Source organism: Salmo salar, chromosome ssa11 (genome assembly GCF_905237065.1).
Source record: "Salmo salar chromosome ssa11, Ssal_v3.1, whole genome shotgun sequence".
NCBI lineage: Eukaryota > Metazoa > Chordata > Actinopteri > Salmoniformes > Salmonidae > Salmo > Salmo salar.
The window spans coordinates 80,370,581-80,394,284 of record NC_059452.1 but is presented as its reverse complement, the minus strand read 5'-3'; the positions used below and the strand labels follow the sequence as shown (position 1 = coordinate 80,394,284).

Below are 23,704 nucleotides of genomic sequence, written 5' to 3'. Positions count from 1 at the left end.
GAGCATGTTATCGTCATTGAAATCAAAATGTCAACATCTTAATCATACACATGCAAGAACGCATTTAAAATGTTAGCACAGCTCCTTCAATTTATACATGTACGTTTTAACTCGGATAGAGGTGGAGCAGCACAAGGAGCCATCACTAGCCCCTGCAACCAATCCCCACTCCCCAAAATGAAGACAGCACAGGCCCCTCCAATAAAACATGGAGAGAAGAGTAAAACCAACTCCAAAATAAATTTGACGTTCTCCACTCCCCCTCCTAGAGTTAAGAGACCACGCTTGCAAAAAGTGTGAACACTTTCTCTCTACCCAGAGACTGAACAGAGGGAATCACTAGTGAGTAGAGGAAGTCTGTCCATACACATTTATTCATAGAAACTATGTTACAGAATTCCCAAGCACGAAATACAAGCATCCCACAAACACAACTGTACAGATCTCTACGAAGCCAGCATGGTTTGTTTATCCTCAAAGTAGCATGGTCACCAACATATATAAGCTATATACACAGCTGCCGAATTGGGGGAATTATTCTATGGTACAGACATTGAGTTGGGTTGAGTGTCAGACAAACTCATCCCATATGGGGCGTGCTGCTTGGTCTTGTAACTATACAAGCCTATGGGGAGATAACCCTACGCGTTGATCTGGGGTCAGTTTGAATTCCTCACCTCATAGTTAAAAGGACTGGAGTAGGGTAACTTCTACCCCAGTCTTTTCCTCATTTGTTAAACCAGTTCCATGTTCTCCACTACAATATCACCATATAGTAAAACAATTTGACAGCAGTATGTAGAGCAAGCGCAGCAAAGAAAATATTAAACACTAATAATATAAACAAAATCATATCAAGGCAAACAACGACAAAGAAAATGCTGTTAAGGACAGAGATTCTATGGGGGGGGGAAGAGTGGGTGCAATGAAACTGATGATCTGAAGGAATCCTTCCCATAAAAAACAAGATGAGAAGTTTTATTTGAAGTGTCATTAACTTAGTCAAATAAATCCCGCCCCACACACACCCAGAACCTTTCCTGTGACTTCATGTAGGTAGAGGAGATTCTGGGGAATTCCAGGTCTCTTGGGCTTTAAAGTGTCTACTACACTAGTGTTGCACACTGAGGTGTACTGTACTGTAGGACACCATCCAAGGGATTAAATATCTGTCTAGTTTCAGAGCTTTACCATAAGGACCAGGGGGAAAGCTTTGGCTAAGGACTGCTCTAGACCCTGTTCAACAACTGGACCAAAGAGACACACACACAGCTGCCACCGCCGATAGCGAGCAGTAGTGGGGCTGCGTCATACATTACTACATCATTCCCTTCACTAACCATCCAAGGAAAATTAGAATCCCAAACATGTCATTTCAGTTTAAAACAGTCCTAGATCATTGGACTGATGCGGGGGGAGTGTGTCTGGATAGGTTCACGTCAATGGCGGTTATCGACTAAACAGGCTTGGTTTGGGATGTGGTGGATGAGACTTGATCGGTGTATATATTATAGGTAGATGCTATAAAAGGAAACGTTTAAAAAGCATTTCTTCTGGTTGTGTTATGAACATGACCTATCTGTGTCAGTAACCCATGTCTTTATATATATTAAATGTGTGTGGATCTGGGTTTCCATGGCAGATGAGCTGGACTGAATGGGGCAGAGGAAGAGAAGGAACAAGAGAGAAGTGAAGAAGAAGACAAAGTGAAAAAGGTGGGGGAGGAGGAATGACAGATTCATAGAGAGGTACACTCCCACTCAGCCCATCCCTCGTTCCCTCCCTCCATCCGTGCCCCACTCATGCAGCCCCAGTGGAGTGGGGTGGGGGCGATGGAGGGAGGATGAGGAGAGCGAGAGGGGCGTTGGTCATTAGCAGCCGCAGCCTTCCCTCTGGGGCTGTGGTTCGTTGGTTAATAGCCGGCCTCCCTGGGGTGCGGAGGGCTTGTGCTGGACACCAGACTCTGCAGCATTCAGGTCCAGACTGCCGTCCTGGATGTTCTGGTAGATCTTCTTAGCTGCCTCCAGGAAGGCATCCTCCACGTTCTCACCCCTGGGCAGAGGACACACACAGTCAGTCACACGGTTAGGAACACAAAGCACTTCAGCACATTTCAGACCAAATGTGAGGTAAAAGCAGGCAGTGCCCTCCGCCTTACGTTTTTGCGCTGGCTTCCAGGAATAAGAGACCTGTAACAAGGAATGGACACAAGATGGAGTCAGACTACTGCAGAAGAAAATTACAGATCCCCAACCATCCTCCTTACTCATACCTATGCTCAGGGGTGCAACTTTCACTGGGGACAGACATTCTGAAATTGCATTTTTGTCCCCCCACTTTTATCATTGGTATGTGATACAAAACAAGACAACAGTGTGCTTTAGGACCACGAGGACACCTCCGAGCGGTCGGGTAGGCTGTTTGGAGTGTTTATCCGACTGGATTAAAAAAAACATCCCCCCCACCTCTAAAACCAAAGTTGCGCCCCTGCCTTGACTTACACTACATGACCAAAAGTATGTGGACACCTCGTTGAACATTCCAAAATCATGGGCATTAATATGGAGATGGTCCCCCCCTTTGCTGCTATAACAGCCTCCTCTCTTCTGGGAAGGCGTTCCACTAAATGTTGGAACATTGCTGCGGGGACTTGCTTCCATTCAGTGCGAGCCAGGCGACTAGGCCTGGCTCGCAGTCAGCGTTCCAATTCATCCCAAAAGTGTTTGATAGAGTTGAGGTCAGGGCCCTATGCAGGCCAGTGAAGTTCTTCCACGCCGATCTCAACAAATCACTGCTGTATGGACCTCGCTTTGTGCACTTGGGCATTGTCATGCTGAAACAGGAAAGGTCCTTCCCCAACCTGTTGCGACTAAGTTGGAAGCACAGAATCATCTAGAATGTCATTGTATGCTGTAGCGTTAAGATTTCCCTTCACTGGAACTAAGGGGCCTAGTCCGAATCAACAGCCCCAGACCATTATTCCTCCTCCACCAAACTTTACAGATGGCACTATGCATTGGGGCAGGTAGAGTTCTCCTGGCATCCGCCAAACCCAGATTAGTCCGTTGAACTGCCAGATGATGAAGCATGATTCATCACTCCAGAGAACACGTTTCTACTGCACCACTCCAGCCAACACTTGGCATAGCACATGGGGATCTTAGGTTTGCGTGCGGCTGCTTAGCCAGGGAAACCCATTTCATGAAGCTCCCGATGAACAGTTCTTGTGCTGACGTTGCTTCCAGAGGCAGTTTGGAACTCGGTAATGAGTGTTGTAATCGAGGATAGACCATTTTTACACACTACGCGCTTCAGCACTCGGCCTGTCCCGTTCTGTGAGCTTGTGTGGCCTACCACTTCACAGCTGAGCCATTGTTGCTCCTAGACGTTTCCACTTCACATTAACAGCTCTAGCAGGGCAGAAATGTGACGAACAGACTTATTGGAAAGGTGGCATCCTATGACGGTGCCATGTTGAAAGCCATTGAGCTCTCCAGTAAGGCCATTTTACTGCCAATGTTTCTATGTAGGTTGCATGGCTGTGCACTAAATTGTATACACTCGTCAGCAATGGGTGTGGCTGAAATAGCCAAATTCACTAATTTGAAGGGTTGTCCACATACTTTTGTATACAGTACCAGTCGAAAGTTTGGACACCTACTCATTCAAGGGTTTTACTCCATTGTTACTATATTATAGAATAATAGTGATGACATCAAAACTATGAAATAACACATACAGTATGGAATCATTTAACCAAAAAAGTGTTACAACAAATCAACATATCATTTTAGATTCTTCAAAGTAGCCACCCTTTGCCTTGATGACAGCATTGCACACTCTTGGCATTCTCTCAACCAGCTTCATGAGGTAGTCACCTGGAACGGAGTTCAATTAAACAGGTGTGCCTTGTTAGCCTCCGTGATACGCAACTTTTCAGGGAAGTTAGGAACCAATATACACAGGCAGTTAGGAAAGCGAAGGCTAGCTTTTTATAGCAGAAATTTGCATCCTGTAGCACAATCTCAAAAAAGTTCTGAGACACTAAAGTCCATGGAGAATAAGAGCACCTCCTCCCTGCTGCCCACTGCACTGAGGCTAGGAAACACTGTCACCACCGATAAATCCACTATAATTGAGAATTTCAGTAAGCATTTTTCTACAGCTGGCCATGCTTTCCACCTGGCTACCCCTACCCCGGACAACAGCCCTGCAACCCCACAGCAACTCGCCCAAGCCTCCCCCATTTCTCCATCACCCAAATCCAGATAGCTGATGTTTTGAAAGAGCTGCAAAATCTGGACCCCTACAAATCAGCCGGGCTAGACAATCTGGACCCTCTCTTTCTAAAATTATCTGCCGAAATTGTTGCAACCCCCATTACTAGCCTGTTCAACCTCTCTTTCGTATTGTCTGAGATTCCCAAAGATTGGAAAGCAGCCGCGGTCGTCATCCTCTTCAAAGGGGGAGACACTCCAGACCCAAACAGCTACAGACCTATATCTATCCTACCCTGCCTTTCTAAGGTCTTCGAAAGCCAAGTTAACAAACAGATTACCGACCATTTCGAATCCCACCGTACATTCTCTGCTATGCAATCTGGTTTCAGAGCTGGTCATGGGTGCACCTCAGCCACGCTCAAGGTCCTAAACGATATCATAACCACCATCGATAAGAGACAATACTGTGCAGCCATGTTCATCGACCTGGCCAAGGCTTTCGACTCTGTCAATCACCACATTCTTATCGGCAGACTCAACAGTCTTGGTTTCTCAAATGATTGACTCGCCTGGTTCACCAACTACTTCTCTGATAGAGTCCAGTGTGTCAAATTGGAGGGCCTGTTTTCCGTACCTCTGGCAGTCTCTATGGGGGTGCCACAGGGTTCAATTCTTGGGCCGACTCTTTCTGTATACGTCAATGATGTCGCTCTTGCTGCTGGTGATTCTCTGATCCACCTCTACCTATGCAGACGACACCATTCTGTATACTTCTGGCCCTTCTTTGGACACTGTTAACTAACCTCCAGACGAACTTCAATGCCATACAACTCTCCTTCCGTGGCCCCCAGCTGCTCTTAAATGCAAGTAAAACTAAATTCATGCTCTTCAACCGATCGCTGCCCACACCTGCCCGCCCGTCCAACATCACTACTCTGGAAGGTTCTGACTTAGAATATGTGGACAACTACAAATACCTAGGTGTCTGGTTAGACTGTAAACTCTCCTTCCAGACTCATATTAAACATCTCCAATCCAAAATTAAATCTATAATAGGCTTCCTATTTCGCAACAAAGCATCCTTCACCCATGCTGCCAAACATACCCTCGTAAAACTGACCAAGCTACCGATCCTCGACTTCGGCGATGTCATTTACAAAATAACCTCCAACACTCTTCTCAACAAATTGGATGCAGTCTATCACAATGCCATCCATTTTGTCACCAAAGCCCCATATACTACCCACCACTTCGACCTGTACGCTCTCGTTGGCTGGCCCTCGCTTCATACTCGTCGCCAAACCCACTGGCTCCAGGTCATCTACAAGTCTTTGCCAGGTAAAGCACCGCCTTATCTCAGCTCACTGGTCACCATAGCAGCACCCACACGTAGCACGCGCTCCAGCAGGTATATCTCACTGATCACCCCCAAAGCCAATTCCTCCTTTGGCCGCCTTTCCTTCCAGTTCTCTGCTGCCAATGACTGGAACGAACTGCAAAAATCACTGAAGCTGGAGACACATATCTCCCTCACTAGCTTTAAGCACCAACTGTCAGAGCAGCTCACAGATCACTGCACCAGATCGTAGCCCATCTGTAAATAGCCCATCCAACTAGCCCATCCCCATACTGTATTTACTTATCTTGCTCCTTTGCACCCCAGCATCTCTACTTGCACATCTACCATTCCAGTGTTTAATTGCTTTATTGTAATTACTTCGCCACCATGGCCTATTTATTGCCTTACCTCCCTTATCCTACCTCATCTGCACACAATGTATATAGACTTTTTTTCTACTGTATTATTGACTGTATGTTTGTTTATTCCATGTGTAACTCTGTGTTGTTGTTTGTGACACACTGCTTTGCTTTATCTTGGCCAGGTCGCAGTTGTAAATGAGAACTTGTTCTTAACTAGCCTACCTGGTTAAATAAAGGTGAAAAAAAAAGTTAATTTGTGGATTTTCTTTCCTTCTTAATGCATTTGAGACAATCAGTTGTGTTGTGACAAAGTAGGGTGGTACACAGAAGACAGCCCTATTTGGTAAAATACCAAGTCCATATTACGGCAAGAACTGCTCAAATAAGCAAAGAGAAACGACAGTCCATCATTACTTTAAGACATGAAGGTCAGTTAATATGGAATATTTCAAGAACTTTGAAAGTTTCTTCAAGTGCAGTCGCAAAAACCATCAAGCACTATGATGAAACTGGCTCTCATGAGGACCGCCACATGAAAGGAAGACCCAGAGTTACCTCTGCTGCAGAGGATAAGTTAATTACCAGCCTCAGAAATTGCAGCCCAAATAAATGCTTTTGAGTTCAAGTAACAGACACATCTTAACATCAAATGTTCAGAGACTGCATGAATCAGGCCTTCATGGTCGAATTGCTGCAAAGAAACCACTACTGAAGGACACCAATAAGAAGAAGAGAATTGCTTGGGCCAAGAAACATGAGCAACGGACATTAGACTGGTGGATATCTGTCCTTGGTCTGATGAGTCCAAATGTGAGATATTTGGTTCCAACCGCAGTCTTTGTGAGATGCAGACTAGGCGAATGGATGATCTCCGCATGTGTGGTTCCCAACGTGAACCATGAAGGAGGTGTGATGGTGCTTTGCTGGTGACACTGTCTGATTTATTTAGAATTCAAGGCACACTTAACCAGCATGGCTACCACAGCATTCAGCAGCGATACGCCATCCCATCTGGTTTGCGCTTAGTGGGACTGTCATTTGTTTTTCAAAAGGCCAATGACACAAAACACACCTCCAGGCTGTGTAAGGGCTATTTGACCAAGAAGGAGAGTGCGGTACTGCTGCATCAGATGACCTGGCCTCCACAGTCACTCGATCTCAACCTAATTGAGATGGTTTGGGATAAGTTGGACCGCAGTGAAGGAAAAGCAGCCAACTAGTGCTTAGCATATGTGGGAACTCCTTCAATGTGGGAACTCCAGTTGGAAAAGCATTCCAGGTGAAGCTGGTTGAGAGAATGCCAAGAGTGTGCAAAGCTGTCATCAAGGCAAAGGGTGGCTTCTTTGAAGAATCTAAAATATATTTTGATTCGTTTAACACCTTTTTGGTTACTACATGATTCCATGTGTGTTATTACATAGTTTGTCTTCACTATTATTCTACAATGTAGAAAATGGTAAAAATAAAAACCCTTGAATGAGTAGGTGTGTCCAAACTTGACTGGTACTGTATATTGTGTATCTCTCACTCACTCTCTATGAATGTGTCCTCACTTATGCGTTCACCTCTTTCGTATTCTCCCTCTGTACCTGAATGTATGCGCCATTTTACTCTCTTTCACCTCTCTCTTTCTCCCTCTCAATCAGAGACGAGTTGCTACTTCTCAAACTCTCCATCCCTCCCTATATGGAGGAGTCTCTTCTCTCGGTCTCCCTCACACTCCCCCTTCCAATCACCTAGTGAGTGTGGGGGGGGGGCCTGGGGGCATTCTCACAGCCATTCAGATAGGGTGGAATAGAGATAGATTGATGCGAGTTACTCCTCTCCCATCATCCCTCTCATTGAGCCCGAGGGTGTTCCCGGTCTCACCGTTCTCCTCAGCGAACTGCTTGGCCTCCTCATACGTGACATCTCTCTGGGCCTCCAGATCTGCTTTGTTACCTATGAGAATGATCACCTGTGGGAGGACAGAATGAGTCGGTCAGTCCTCCAGGCACCAAACACATTAACACAGTGGCAGTAGCAGCCTGGCAGGCACTAAAATCACATCCTCACTCACTTATAGGCAGAAAACGACATACGAGACAGCTCGCACACTTCACTGAGCGAGAGCTCTTACAGAACTTAGTACCAGTGGGAGAAATGGATTCAGCAATACTGTATCGGCTACACACCATGAAAGATACAGATAATAATATTAGAGGTCGACCGATTAATCGGAATGGCCGATTAATTAGGGCCGATTTCAAGTGTTCACGACAATCGGTAATGGGCATTTTTGACCACCGATCATGGCCGATTACATTGCACTCCACGAGGAGACTGCGTGGCAGGCTGACTACCTGTTATGCGACTGCAGCAAGGAGCCACAGTAAGGTGCTAGCTAGCATTAAACGTATCTTATTAAAAAAAAATCAATCTTAACATAATCACTAGTTAAACTAGTAATATCATCAACCATGTGTAGCTTTCTAGCATTGTAGCGTTATCCTGCGTTGCATATAAATCGATGCGGTGCCTGTTAATCTATCATTGAATCACAGCCTACTTCGCCAAACGGGTGATTTAACAAGCGCATTCACAAAAAAAGAACTGTCGTTGCACCAATGTGTACCTAACCATAATCATCAATGCCTTTCTTAAAATATATACACAAGTATATATTTTTAAACCTGCATATTTAAATAATATTGCCTGCTAACATGAATTTCTTTTAACTAGGGAAATTGTGTCACTTATCTTGCGTTCTGTGCAACAGAGTCAGGGTATATGCAGCAGTTTGGGCCACCTGGCTCGTTGCGAACTGTGTGAAGACTATTTCTTCCTTACAAAGACAGCCAACTTCGCCAAACGGGGGATGATTTAACAAAAGCGCATTTGCGAAAAAAGCACAATCGTTGCACGAATGTACCTAACCATAAACATCAATGTCTTTCTTAAAATCAATACACAGAAGTATATTTTTTTAAACCTGCATATTTAGTTTAAAGAAATTCATGTTAGCAGGCAATATTAAACTAGGGAAATTGGGTCACTTCTCTTGCGTTCATTGCACGCAGAGTCAGGGTATATGCAACCGTTTGGGCCGCCTGGCTCGTTGCAAACTAATTTGCCATAATTATGTAAAATTCTGACATAACATTGAAGGTTGTGCAATATAACAGAAATATTTAGACTTAGGGATGCCACCCATTAGATGAAATACGTAACGGTTCCGTATTTCACTGAAAGAACAAACATTTTGTTTTCAAAATTATAGTTTCCGGATTTGACCATATTAATGACCAAAGGCTCGTATTTCTGTGTGTTATTATGTTATAATCAAGTCTATGATTTGATAGAGCAGTCTGACTGAGCGGTGGTAGGCAGCAGCATGCTCGTAAGCATTCATTCAAACAGCACTTTACTGCGTTTGCCAGCAGCTCTTTACAATGCTTCAAGCGTTGTGCTGTTTATGACTTCAGCCTATCAACTCCCGAGATTAGGCTGGCAATACTAAAGTACCTATTAGAACATCCAATAGTCAAAGGTATATGAAATACAAATGGTATAGAGAGAAATACTCCTATAATAACTACAACCTAAAACTTCTTACCTGGGAATATTGAAGACTCATGTTAAAAGGAACCACCAGCTTTCACATGTTCTCATGTTCTGAGCAAGGAACTTAAACGTTAGCTTTTTTACATGGCACATATTGCACTTTTACTTTCTTCTCCAACACTTTGTTTTTGCATTATATAAACCAAATGTAACATGTTTCATTATTTATTTAAAACTAAATTGATTTTATTGATGTATTATATTAAGTTAAAATAAAAAAAAAGTGTTCATTCAGTATGGTTGTAATTGTCATTATTACAAATATATCTAAAAAATAAAAAATATATTTTTAAATATAAAAAAAGTGTACAATTTTTTCAAATATTTACATTTTTTATTAGTTCATTATTTTTTATTTTATTTCCTTTTAATAATTCCCCCCCATTTTATTTATATTTTTTTTAATTATTATCAAAAATCGGCCGATTAATCGGTATTGGCTTTTTTTGGTCCCCCAATAAATCGGTATCAGCGTTGAAAAATCTAAATCGGTCGACCTCTAATGAATATACAACTGCCAATGCATCTGGGCACTAGTCATGTCTTGCCCCTGTAGCTCAGTTGGTTGAGCATGGTGCTTGCAACGCCAGGGTTGTGGGTTCGATTCCCACGGGGGACCAGTATTGCGAAGGGGAAAAAATGTAATAAAATGTATGCATTCTACTGTAAGTCGCTCTGGATAAGAGCGTCTGCTAAATGACTAAAATGTAAAATGTCATGTCCCATTTTCCAACGAGAGACTGTGGTGTTCGAGTAAACAAGCCGACAGTGAGTTTAGGATGTTGACCTTGTATAAGCAAGCTAAACGCATATTCTAATCTGTACATGATAGCAGTGTGATTCGGCCATAATCATAGTAGTCAAAATGCAATTTAGAGATGGACGGGGCTCTGGGGCATCAATCAAACACACTGGGTGTGCTGCAGTGGGACACAGCAGAGACACAAAGAGCATTAGATGAGAGAATGCAAGAAAGGGGACAGGGAGACTACTTGGTAGTACATCCAACCAGACACTGTGTTTGACAGGCAGCTAGAGAGGAGCAGTGTGAAACCATACTCACAGTATTTGGGTTGGTCAGATTTCTGGCATCAGTCAGCCAGCTGCTGAGGTGGTTGTACGTACTTCTCCTGTGGAACACACACGGGGAAGAGTGGGAGTTAGATAACCTGGCGGCAGGTCGGGACAAAACAGCGTGTGCCACATCATAAGTGGGATCAAAGGTTGTGGCCGTGACAAATGGAGAAATGTTCCTGGGTCTGTATCTATATATCCTTTCACTAATAGAATAAAGCTACTGATTCTTCTTCAGTTTTGACAACAGTTCTTACAGTCCGAGACACGGGTGTCAATATGGAACGCTAAAATTAGGCTAGGGAACAAACGAGCAATCGAATCCCAATTCATAAAACAGAGGCAATGATATGCTGCATAGACACCAACTACTATTAGTGGGAAAACTACAATATAGAAATACTGCAATACTTAAAGCTTTACTCTGAGCCTATGCTTTCTATGAGAGGAGACAGACATTCCACTGATACAGTCTCACAGTTTGGGGGAGGAAGGTGGGGAGGGCAACAGGATGCAGACACCATGTTTGTTCAGGAAGAGAGGGGCACACTTTATGCCATCTGCCCCTTTTCCTTTCCTTTGTCTCCCACACAGACATATAGGCCAACAGACCGAGAGCAATCTGACTAGTACAGCTAACGGGTGGGTTGTGTATTGTAGAACAAGCTGAGGGGACTAGGATGAAGTTGGACCTAGATGCTTATCGGAGGCCAGTTTTTTTTTCCCTGTATGGTTTGAGCTAGGATTGGGGAAGGGTAATTTGACCCTAGCTCTTTGCCTACAGGCAGCTTCTACCAGGAGCATCAAGGTTCGGGCACGTCGGCGTGTGTGCGCGTACCTGGTGATGTCGTAGACCATGAGTGCGCCCGCGGCCCCCCTGTAATAACTACGCGTGACGGCCCTGAAGCGCTCCTGGCCCGCCGTGTCCCAGATCTGCAGCTTGATCTTCTGGCCGCTCACCTCGATTATCCTCGTGCCAAACTCCACGCCGATCGTGTGGGGGCAGTCCGCCATGACTGGAGGAGCGAGAGGTGGGGAAAGGAATAGATCGTCAGTATAGCTATGAGGAATCCAAGGAGGCAACATTCCTCTATAACACACAGATTTAAATTAAAATCAAAAACAGAGTATTGCCACTTTGTCAAGAGACATGACGAGACTCTGGGGAGTGAACTACATCAGAGATCTGTATATAATGACGAGATGCTCGTGTCTCCGCTCAAACAATGGGAGTCGTTTTCCCAAAGGCGGGGAAGGCAGGCGACAAGTGTCGGGGCCAAAATAAGCCCATTGAAACGCATTGGTGAAACCTCTTGCTTCGCCTCGTCTTCTCCGACTACATCTCCCATCACAGAAGTCTGACTCAGTAGACCTTCCTCAGCCTGCCTCCCTTTCTCGCTCTCCCTTCCTCCTCCTCTCCGGAGTGTCACTAGACTGCTGTGATTAACCTGCTCTCTATTCCATTTACTGTGACTACACCTCCTCTTTCCCAATCTCTCTCCTCTCCCTACCATACAGAACAGCCTGCCAGTGGCACAGCTAGCACCAACTTGAACTATAAACAGCACCCATATACATACGCATCTTTCCTCACAGTCACGAACACATCCAACCACACAGAGAAAACAGGTGCACCCTTGACCGTATACACGCACTTCATCACCTCCATTGTGAGGGAACAGAGAGAGCAGGTGGGTTGAGTATCCATTTCAGACTGGCAGATCAGTTGGTTTTTACCACTTGCATTTCAATGTTAACCAGAGACAGGGAGGAAGTCTTCAAACCTGGCATTCAGCACTCACAAAGCAGCTGCCTGTTCCGAGCCCAAGTCTACGGGCCATGCAGGATGCGATGCTAGATAGATGAATGAGGAGCAGAGCATCTGCATTTACTGCTGCCTGCTAATAATGCCATTAAAATGCATTCAAAAGCCTGGGTGTTATAGTGAAGTGACTGAGGCTACAGCTGAGAAAGCACACACACACACACACACACACAACATGAAGCAGACACACATTTCAAAGTGGCACCCACACTCTCCCCCTCTCTCAATGAGCTGAAGTCATCAGAGGGGATTTAGAGTGAGACAGTCCATTCCTACAGCCTGTGTGAGATGAGGAGGGGTTATCTGTCTGGAGTCGGTGGGGAGCCAGGGATGTACTTACATTTCTTCTCTGTGAACTGGTGAAGCAAACATGACTTCCCTACCCCCATGTCCCCTACAGAGAGAGAGAGAGAGATGTGTCAGGATCCATGTTCAAATATTAACATTACATACAAGACGGAGAGGACAAAAAAAAAAAACACAGACATACAACTTGTTTCATATTTTCCTATGAAGGGATCAGTTTTCACTGACCACTCGGTCTGACCAGGAACAACTCTGGTTGTAACACAGAAAGAGCATCTTCCCTCTCCCCCTCAGACATTGTTAACAGAATGCTATGGTGGTTGCCAGTTGTGTGCTTTACACATATGAGGGCACTTAAAGAGGCAGCATAAACAGGCCTGCAGGGCTTTGACTTAATAGCTGGCATGGTTACCTCTAGTGGAGTGGGGAGAGCAGAGGATTTTATTTATTTTTTAAAACTGCAATATGTAACTTTTTGGGTGACCTGACCAATTTCACATAGAAATGTGAGTCATAGATCTGTCATTCTTATTGAAAGCAAGTCTACAAAGCAGTAGATCTATTCTATGTGTGCTAGTTCTAGGCTTTCCATTCTCGCTTCTTCTGCAGTCGGTTTTATACACCAGCTTCAAACAGCTGAATAATACAATATTTGTAGTTATTGAAAATATATTTCACAGCGGTTTAGATGGTACAATGTTTCTGTATACTTGTTTGTTTTGTCACAAACTGAAATTAGGCAAACTACTCCAATTTTAGCTACCAGGAAATGGCGGTGCATTTTTCGCATATTGCACCTTTAAGGCCTATACACTAATGTCTGCTCTAGCTACAGAGCTAAAGTGACGTGTGTGTGTGTTGTATGACCACATTGATGTCTGGGTAACAGACAGCAAACAAGAGCAGCACAAGACAGGGCCTTTGGCAGTTGTCAAACAAGTCCACAAAGTTGACATTGAGGTGGGGTTTTAAAGGCCTCAATGCAGCAGGGTAAACAACCTCCAGGGAGTTGGAGATGGAGAGATATGGAGATTTAACTTCCCTATTTTGAGGTGCCAAACTGGTAGGAAAATACACTAAGGGGAAGAGTGGAATGCACAACAAGATAAAACTACCACCACAACTCAGAACATTTTGGCCTGGGCTATATACCAACAATACATAAGGTTACTGTACGCTCATTGCTTCTGTTGGTAATTTAGATCAAAAAGGAGAGCAATCGTTCTATTTTAAGTTCATTAATAACCCTGTTACGAGCACATTGTCGGTACAGTATGTCATTAGAACACAAACCACTTTGCTTTGCTTAGGCTAGCTTCCGGGGAAAACATTTATTGATAAAAACGTTTTAAAATCACTGAGAAATGGCGACCACATACCGAATCAAAAGGAATCTGCTGTAATGGGGTCATGGTTGAGACCTGGAGTAATCCTGACCACATGACCTGACCAGGACAAACTCCTGAGCTACGGTTCTAGTCTCGTGATGGGTGCTCTTTCAGGGCTTGTAGCATCTCAGTGAGCTGTGTGCTAACTGCAACCAATGGGTGACCTACATACAGCACAGCACTGTACACACAAACAAACAGGCCTCCATTCCAATCCAGTCAACATGCATGCTCGCGGCTCACTTACCGATGATGATGTATTTGAAAATGTAGGAGTAGTTGTACGGTGCGGTGGCCATCGTGGCTCTGAAAGAGAGAGAAAGGTTCAAGATGAGTCAGAGAAAGAATCAGGGTGCTGTCTATGAATCTACTCTAGCTGGGCATCATGCAGAAACCACACATTATCTTTGAATTCTGTCTGTCGACATCACTCACTATCCCATTTAATTTTACAGTGCTTGGTTTGACCACACACTTAGTCAACTGAAACATTGCATCTTGCTGCTCGACCACTGGCACTCCATAACATTAAACTACAACATCATGCCTGGCATATAGCATGAGCCTGTGAATTGGTCAACATGCTCAGTAGAGAATGATGTCACCATGTCTCAGACCCTACTAGACAGACTGAGCAGCTGGTGTGCTGTACGAGAACTAAAACATTATTTTAAGTAGTATGAATAATTCCTGATTTCTCAGGATTCCTGTCATGTGATTTCTCAGTTAGACAGCAGGCCCAGGAGCACTGACCTCTCAAATATATGGGTAGGACTCAACCCAGCTGGAAGAGCTGAAACCATCTGATAGCAATGTATCTGACCACATACAAATACGTTGACTTTGTAACTCCAGTATCGGACATTAATCTACAGGGCCTAACTCAACTGATGTCTGTCCATTAAATCAGCATGAGGAAGTCAAGCTTCAGCCAGCTATCACTGGATAGGTCCCAATTATCTCTCCTTCCTCCCAAAGTGTGCACTTTTTCACTTCCCTTCACTGATTTGAAAGGACATGTCTGGTATAAGAAACATGGTGGAAACTCCCTCTAGCCCATGCCTCCACCAATCCAACTCTTTTAGATTTGTGGGAAGTAGTGAACGAGTGTACACTTCAGGAGAAAGGAGAGATTATTGGGACGCACCCTGTGGGCAGGTTGTGTAAGAAGAGAAACCAACCAGGATTAGACAACGACTCTAAGCCTAGCTGAGGAAGAGAGACCTAAAAGGGGAGGGGCTCTAAAAATAACAATTCAGACAGGGAGGGTCATCATAGATCACACATGCGCACACACTGATGGACAGGGCCTGTCATGGGAGTTCTTCCAAGAAGCCTTCATCTTATTCACAACAGTACCACGGACTGTAACAAGATGAGATGTGGCAGAGCCAGACTCCAGACTCCTCTGTATTACTATCCCATGATGCACCTACAATTTATAGTTTTCCATTATGATCTTTAGGCCAGCAGCCATTAACTAAAGGGGTTAGAGGATGAATAACCACCAATTACAATACGTACGTTATCAATTTGAGAGGCTCATTAATCAAATGGCTTAACCACTCGTTTTCAAGATGGAGATAGAGGACTTCTCTAGATGTAGCCTAATCTCACACGACGGAAGATAGAAGGACTTCTCTAGATGTAGCCTAATCTCACACAACGAAGAAGACTTCTCTAGAGTAGCCTAATCTCACAGACGGAAGATAGAAGGACTTCTCTAGATGTAGCCTAATCTCACACAACGGAAGATAGAAGGACTTCTCTAGATGTAGCCTAATCTCACACGACGGAAGATAGAAGGACTTCTCTAGATGTAGCCTAATCTCACACAACGGAAGATAGAAGGACTTCTCTAGATGTAGCCTAATCTCACACAACGGAAGATAGAAGGACTTCTCTAGATGTAGCCTAATCTCACACAACGGAAGATAGAAGGACTTCTCTAGATGTAGCCTAATCTCACACAACGGAAGATAGAAGGACTTCTCTAGATGTAGCCTAATCTCACACAACGGAAGATAGAAGGACTTCTCTAGATGTAGCCTAATCTCACACAACGGAAGATAGAAGGACTTCTCTAGATGTAGCCTAATCTCACACAACGGAAGATAGAAGGACTTCTCTAGATGTAGCCTAATCTCACACAACGGAAGATAGAAGGACTTCTCTAGATGTAGCCTAATCTCACACAACGGAAGCTAAAACAAAAACAAGTGCATAGGACCAAATGGGTGTTTATGTTGGGTTGGTTGATCATCACCATTATGCAGCATGTTCAATGGTGTGTTTCCTCTCTCTGCATCACAAACCTCGAGCAACAAACTGCTCTGAGAACTCGCAGACAGATGTCGGAGTAAACAGAGAGGTTTAAACTGAATGCTAAGCATTAGCCTTGTCCTGTGCTTAGCCAATGGGGGAGCAAGGCTATACTCTCCACAATAGCAAAGGCTTAGGTCCATGGTCCCGGGCAGACTGGGGTGTGTGTATGAACATCATTAAAAAGAACATCGATCTGCATAGAAAATAAGCAGCTATTTTCTATGATACACACAGATAAATATGAGGCTTCTAGCCAATTGTGTCATCGATACGGCAAGTACAGGCAGCCAACATCCCCAGCAGTGTTGTGTCACTTTGAGGCAAGCGATTTCATTAGACTTAGACTTCACGTTCAGGAAATTGCATCATATGTGCACAGCTCCTTTTAATCTCAAATGAAAGGAAGACATTACATTAGGCTGTAGAAGAGGAGAGGTTTTAAGAGGGACAGCGTTTCCTCGCGTCACCCAAGTCCACGATGCAGAGGCTCTGTCAGAACCATTAGCAGGTGTCATTTCACAAGGGTACCCAAGGGAGGACAAGTAGCACCTTTAAATTCCTCTTAACAGTCCTCTTAACTGCACGGAAACACACAGGTCTAGGCCCTAAGTAATTGGTATCTCTAGATACCAGCTACCCACACAACCCATCTGTTGCCTTTATGCTGAGCGACATTCATTCATATGGGTTTGAATTATAACTACACCTACAGTACCAGTCAAAAGTTTGGACACACCTACTCATTACAGGGTTTCTTTATTGTTTTACTATTAGCTACATTGTAGAATATTAGTGAAGTTATCAAAACTATGAAATAACACACATGGAATCATGTAGTGTGTTAAATAAAAATATATTTTAGATATGAGATTCTTCAATATCCCTTTGCCTTGATGATAGCTTTGCACACTCTTGGCATTCTCTCAACCAGCTTAATGAGGTAGTCACCTGGAATGCATTTCAATTAACAGGTGTGCCTTGTTTAAAGTTAAGAAGGAAAGAAATCCCACAAATTAATGCTTTTGAGATAATCAGTTGTGTTGTGACATGGTAGGGGTGGTATACAGAAGATAGCCCTATTTGGTAAAAGACCAAGTCCATATTATGGCAAGAACAGCTCAAATAAGCAAAGAGAAACGACAGTCCATCATTACTTTAATGTTTCTTCAAGTGCAGAAGCAAAAAACATCAAGCGCTATGATGAAACTGGCTCTCATGAAGACCGCCACAGGAAAGGAAGTCCCCGAGTTACCTCTGCTGAAGAGGATAAGTTAATTAGTTACCAGCCTCAGATTGCAGCCCAAATAAATGCTTCACAGAGTTCAAGTAACAGACATCTCAACATCAACTGTTCAGAGAAGACTGCATGAATCCGACCTTCATGGTTGAATTGCTGCAAAGAGACCACTACTTAAGGACACCAATAAGAAGAAGAGACTTGCTTGGGTCAAGAAACACGAGCAACGGACATTAGACTGGTGGATATCTGTCCTTGGTCTGATGAGTCCAAATGTGAGATATTTGTTTGCAACCGCCGTGTCTTTTGTGAGACGCAGACTAGGTGAACGGATGATCTCCGCATGTGTGGTTCCCATCGTGAAGCATGGAGGAGGTGGTGTGATGGTGCTTGCTGGTGACACTGTCTGTGATTTATTTAGAATTCAAGGCACAGTTAACCAGCATAGCTACCACAGCATTCTGCAGAGATACGCCCTCCATCTAGTTTGCGCTTAGTGGGACTATCATTTGTTTTTCAAAAGGACAATGAACCAAAACACACCTCCAGGCTGTGTAAGGGCTATTTGACCAAGAAGGAGAGTGATGGAGTGCTGCATCAGATGACCTGGCCTCCACAATCACCCGACCTCAACCCAATTGAGATGGTTTGGGATGAGTTGGATGAGACTGAAGAAAAAGCAGCCAACAAGTGCTCATCATATGTGGGAACTCCAAGGATGTTGGAAAAGCATTCCTAATGAAGCTGGTTGAGAGAATGCCAAGAGTGTGCAAAGCTGTCATCAAGGCAAAGGGTGGCTACTTTGAAGAATCTAAAATATATGTTGATTTGTTTAACACTTTTTTTGGTTACTACATGATTCCATGTGTGTTATATCATAGTGTTGATGTCTTCGCTATTATTCTACAATGTAGAAAATAGTAAAAATAAAGAAAAACCCTTGAATGAGTAGGTGTGTCCAAACTTTTGAATGGTACTGTATATAGAGACGGCCAGACTCAAACACACACCTAGAGCATCACTGTTAGAAGCTGCCTGCTATTTATAGCACAGACACCTTTCTGAATTATTATCCATTGCTGCTTATACGGTAATATAGCCTATTCCATAGTCTATAAGAAAGGATTGGTGATAATCAGGAATATAGACACACATACAGTCATGCACATTTGAAAATATTCAAACAGATGCTTGGATTAAATATAGTCTCAAATTGAAATCAGCCTTGTTTATGAATACATGATCTGACTTCACATAAGAGCATCAACTTTTCAGAAAGAGAGAGGGCATTCTCACAATCGATTCAAATAATTCACTTGTCAGTAATTCAGTCTCACACTATAGCTGAGAGCGGACATCTGTAATGCAAGTAGAAGGCACAAGGGAACAATGGGATCTGATTCCAAATCAATCACCCTGAATAATAGCCTACACATACAAGTCTTCTAACGTGTGATTAATTGTGACTAGGCTATCCGTTATCATCTCTAGAGAATGTTTCCGTCTATCTGGGAAGTTTCTCTTAAATCTGTGGTTCAGTACACAGCAATTATAAATGCATTGCAGTTAAACCAGTTTTGGAGATTAAAATAGCTATGCAATAGATCCTGGCGCCAACCAGAAAAATACATGGTTTGGCCTGCTGTTCAATGACCAAGTTTTCCTGCTAAACAATATAGCACTATGACAAATGTCTCAGGCTAGAGCTGGGGTGGGTTGACTTGAGAGAAGATGGGAGAAGGTGAAAAGGTGAAGAAGAGAAGGAGAGTGTTACAGGAGAGCAGTCCGGGTGAAGAAAGAGGTGAATTAGGGACGCTTACATTGTGATATAAAGAGGCAAATTGAGTAAACTAATCATGGAAGAGTGATATTTAGGATCATCTTCCAGAATTGAATGGATTTGTGTTAATCATCTGAGGTGGTTAATTCCAGGTCAAGGTGTCACCTCTCAGCCTCATCCTCTCTGCATGGGGTTGGTCAGAGACCCTTGGGTGCCACTCCCCTGAAGTGGCCTACAAGAAAATGGCCCCACTCCCCATTCCAGCTCTGCCTGCTTGAAAAACAAAGTGCAGCAGAAAGACAGTTGAGGTGGTAAGGGAAGTAATGTAGTTAGCGTGTGGGATAAGCTCCAGTAAGGGATTTGATACACTGACCGTGACGTGAACTTGTATCACAGCCTGCCTTGCTGCTAGCCTGACTTCCTCCCCTCACATGACCCTCTGTCATGTGGTGCCTCCAGACTTGTGTGAGTTTTTCCATAAGGCGAAAGCTATAGGCCTACTAGAGCTGTACACACACTCTAGGGCTACTCCTTCTTTGGGTAAATGATAGGAAAAATTCCCTTTTTCCCCAAACGAGGCCCTGGAGAAGTATACATCCAAGGAGAGTGCGATTGAGAGCATGTGACCAGACTGCAGTCTCAGCACTTCTCCATACACTCGCACTGATTCATAAAACAGAGCGCTGTCACCTCTTTTATCACATCCACTTCCTGTTGTTGAACGAATATAACTGGTGTCACATACTGTACATCTGGGCTATTTTTCTCTTCTCTGACTCATTGTCATATTGCTATGCTGCCATACAAACAAAATCCTGCTGTAAATTGCAGAAGTGCATTTGGGTTGTGATCACCATTACCAAAGGCAGAGATGGAATGGACAAATCAATTGAAAAACTTGGGTTCAATCAATGCACATACAGTGTATTTCTTTCACTGTGTGATCTGCCATTTTAAGGGAATATTTTTCCATCAAGGTAAAATTCAAGGCCAAGAAAATACATCTACTCTTGTCACACAGAGAGGAGTATCTCAGGTGATGACACATCTACATGAATACATTCATATTCTATCCTAATCAAAGCCTCATTCTTATATCAAATAAATATTTCAGTGATTGACAGTAAGGGCTGGCCCGAGACAAGGCCTAGATATGGATGCATGCTGTGTCATTTTGTTTTACATTTTTAATTTCACCTTTATTTAACCAGGTAGGCTAGTTGAGAACAAGTTCTCATTTGCAACTGCGACCTGGCCAAGATAAAGCGTAGCAATTCGACACATACAACAACACAGAGTTACACATGGAATAAACAAAACATACAATCAATAATACAGTAGAACAAAAGAAAACAAATAGTCTATATACAGTGAGTGCAAATGAGGTAAGTTAAGGCAATAAATAGGCCATGGTGGCGAAGTAATTACAATATAGCAATTAAACACTGGAATGGTAGATGTGCAGAAGTTGAATGTGCAAGTAGAGATACTGGGGTGCAAAGGAGCAAGATAAATACATACAGTATGGGGATGAGGTAGGTAGATAGATGGGCTGTTTACAGATGGGCTATGTACAGGTGCAGTGATCTGTGAGCTGCTCTGACAGCTGGTGCTTAAAGCTAGTGAGGGAGATATGAGTCTCCAGCTTCAGAGATTTTTGCAGTTCGTTCCAGTCATTGGCAGCAGAGAACTGGAAGGAAAGGCGGCCAAAGGTGGAATTGGCTTTGGGGGTGACCAGTGAGATATACCTGCTGGAGTGCATGCTACGAATGGGTGCTGCTATGGTGACCAGTGAGCTGAGATAAGGCGGGGCTTTACCTAGCAGAGATTTGTAGATAACCTGTAGCCAGTGGGTTTGGCGACGAGTATGAAGCGAGGGCCAACCAACGAAAGCGTACAGGTCGCAATGGTGGGTAGTGTATGGGGCTTTGGTGACAAAACTGATGGCACTGTGATAGACTGCATCCAGTTTGTTGAGTAGAGTGTTGGAGGCTATTTTATAGATGACATCACCGAAGTCGAGGATCGGTAGGATGGTCAGTTTTACGAGGGTGTGTTTGGCAGCATGATGAAGGATGCTTTGTTGCGATATAGGAAGCCAATTCTAGATTTAATTGTGGATTGGAGATGCTTAATGTGAGTCTGGAAGGAGAGTTTACAGTCTAACCAGACACCAGTCATCTATGTGATTACTGGATAGCTGGCTGAGCTAAACAGCTACTGCACTATAAATTATTAAACTAAGGACCTGTGCAGTCAAAAATGTCATTTTCCTGTGTTTTAAAAATAACTGCCTGCCAGGCAGAATAAGTTAATAGACCAATAACAAAGAGAGTTTGCCCTCCTCTCTGCCAATAAAAGCTAGTTTTTAGGTTACATGTTCTTTCCATAAGGCCAGGGTTTCCCAAACACAGCTGATTCAAATAATCAAAGCTTGATAATGAGTTGGTTATTTGAATCAGTTTTGTAGTGCTAGGGTAAAAACCAAAACATGCACCTAGTGGGGCCCCAGGACCAGGTTTTGGAAACCCTGCATTTGACCCCTCAATCAGACCACTCCAGAACAGTCCTAGCAACATTTATTCTTGAGAAATTGTTTGTTTATTTTTTTACAATTTGAATTTAAAACAATAACAGTAAGGTACTTAATTGTTACCCAGAAATGATTTGATATTGAGATTAAACGGCTGCGTTGGACCTTTTAATGGATGAATGAACGCCACAATTTCAGAACAATACAGCTGGCTTGTGACAATGTAGGCTAGTGGGAGGGCATAATCTAGCTAAATGCTCATGACAGTTCAAGCACACATCTGACTATAGCTAGCTACATGAGATGAAAAGGTTGATAAACTAATTACCTACGAATACAACACCCCAAAAGCCTCTATCTGCTGGCCAACGACGTTAGCTAACTGATGCTATCAACACAAACCGTGGCAACAGTCTGTTTAGATAGCTAGCATCTTGGTTTATTGTTCAGACGGGACGCTAAAATAATGTATTGTAAAATGTATTGGCAGTGAAGTTGGGAGAGGTGTGGGTTGTCCAGCTATGACCACAACGTACTAGACTAGACCCGATCTTAACGTTAGCCGTCTTCATTGACCTGCTAGCCAACTAGCCAGCTAGAAACAGGCTAAACTGGCTAACTAGATAACCATAATACATGTGTCATCATTTATTGGCGAATATGTAACTAGCCATGTCGACCTAAAGGGAAGAATACAGTTACCATGACATGAGCCTTGATAACTAACTTAGGCGAAATGTTGGGGCCAACAAATGATAGCTAGCAAGCGTAAGGTTACTCTTTCGGATACTACAGTAGTTAGCTAGCTCAAAAGCAATGGCCTGTTCCCAAAAACGACAGACACCTGGCTAGATCCACAATGGCAAAACAAAACCACGGGTGTTTGTGAAGAATGGTAATATATTACACAGTGCAAGATAGATAACATTAGCTAGTAGACACTTTACTCGTTGGCTAGCTAGCCGCTAACTTAACTATATTAGCGTAGTAGCTAGCTGTTAGCTAGCCACTATAATTTGTAACACAGAAGGTTCAAAGTTTTATAAATGTGTTAGCTATATGTGGATACGAACACTCCTATATTATGTTTATATTCTTACCGGAAATTGTCGGTTTAATGTATTGAGCTCTTCAGACGAGATCTGCAGGTTATCCTGGCTGAAGTATCTACCTTGCCTGCCTGTCCAAGATGGCTGCTTGCACTGCACAGGGTTTTTCCTTCTGTTGTGTGGCTTCTGGGACAAAGGGCAATGCATATGGGGCGATTTGCGCTGTTTGTGCTAATTATAAATGTGAAATGAAGTGCGCAAACTCAAAAATCATTATCAATGTATTGGACGCGATAGGTAGTGTCGCCGATATTAAACAGTTTTGTGGCATGAAGAATCACTTATGCTTTGGTCGGTGTGATGACAGTGCTGCATCAGACGGCCTCAGCCTACATGTGTGCGAGTAGACTAACCTAATATTCTATCATCAGTGTCAAAGTACTGCACTATATATTCCATTGCTGGTCCTTTTGTTGTGGACCCACACTAGGAATATTTATAAAGAAAGACCTGTGTTGGGAATGGGATCTAAGCCAACTACAACATATTCCATAACTAGGCTTATGATTTGTAGATCAAATGTATTTTCTTTATGATTCACACCCAGACACATAAACAATAAGATGATCTATTTTGTAAACCTCAGAGGCAATCAGACCCAAT

At 43.4% G+C, this 23,704-nt stretch overlaps 1 protein-coding gene across 2 annotated transcripts; it reads right to left on the bottom strand.

Moving 5' to 3' along the window:
• Positions 1-347: 347 nt before the first annotated feature.
• Positions 348-23,439, bottom strand: LOC106563285 (ras-related protein Rab-14). Of its 2 annotated transcripts, XM_014128751.2 has the most exons (8): positions 23,093-23,399; positions 14,365-14,423; positions 12,764-12,817; positions 11,437-11,614; positions 10,588-10,654; positions 7,791-7,878; positions 2,159-2,189; positions 348-2,052 (listed from the first exon to the last, which is right to left on the bottom strand). In XM_014128751.2, exons 2-8 carry the CDS (start codon positions 14,414-14,416, stop codon positions 1,872-1,874), a joined length of 651 nt encoding a protein of 216 aa, XP_013984226.1. In that variant the 5' UTR covers positions 14,417-14,423; positions 23,093-23,399; the 3' UTR covers positions 348-1,871. The 2 variants fall into 2 exon arrangements, with proteins under 2 accessions (XP_013984226.1, XP_013984227.1); XM_014128752.2 differs by lacking the exon at positions 11,437-11,614 and having other exon boundaries at positions 23,093-23,439.
• Positions 23,440-23,704: the final 265 nt, after the last annotated feature.

Excerpts from the sequence above, each read along its gene's own strand:
- LOC106563285 (XM_014128751.2), bottom strand. The coding sequence starts at position 14,416 with ATGGCCACCGCACCGTACAACTACTCCTACATTTTCAAATACATCATC. Across the intron at positions 10,655-11,436 it reads ATGGTCTACGACATCACCAG|GAGAAGTACGTACAACCACC; the intron begins GTACGCGCACAC and ends TGTGTTCCACAG. Across the intron at positions 7,879-10,587 it reads ATCTGACCAACCCAAATACT|GTGATCATTCTCATAGGTAA; the intron begins GTGAGTATGGTT and ends GTCCTCCCACAG.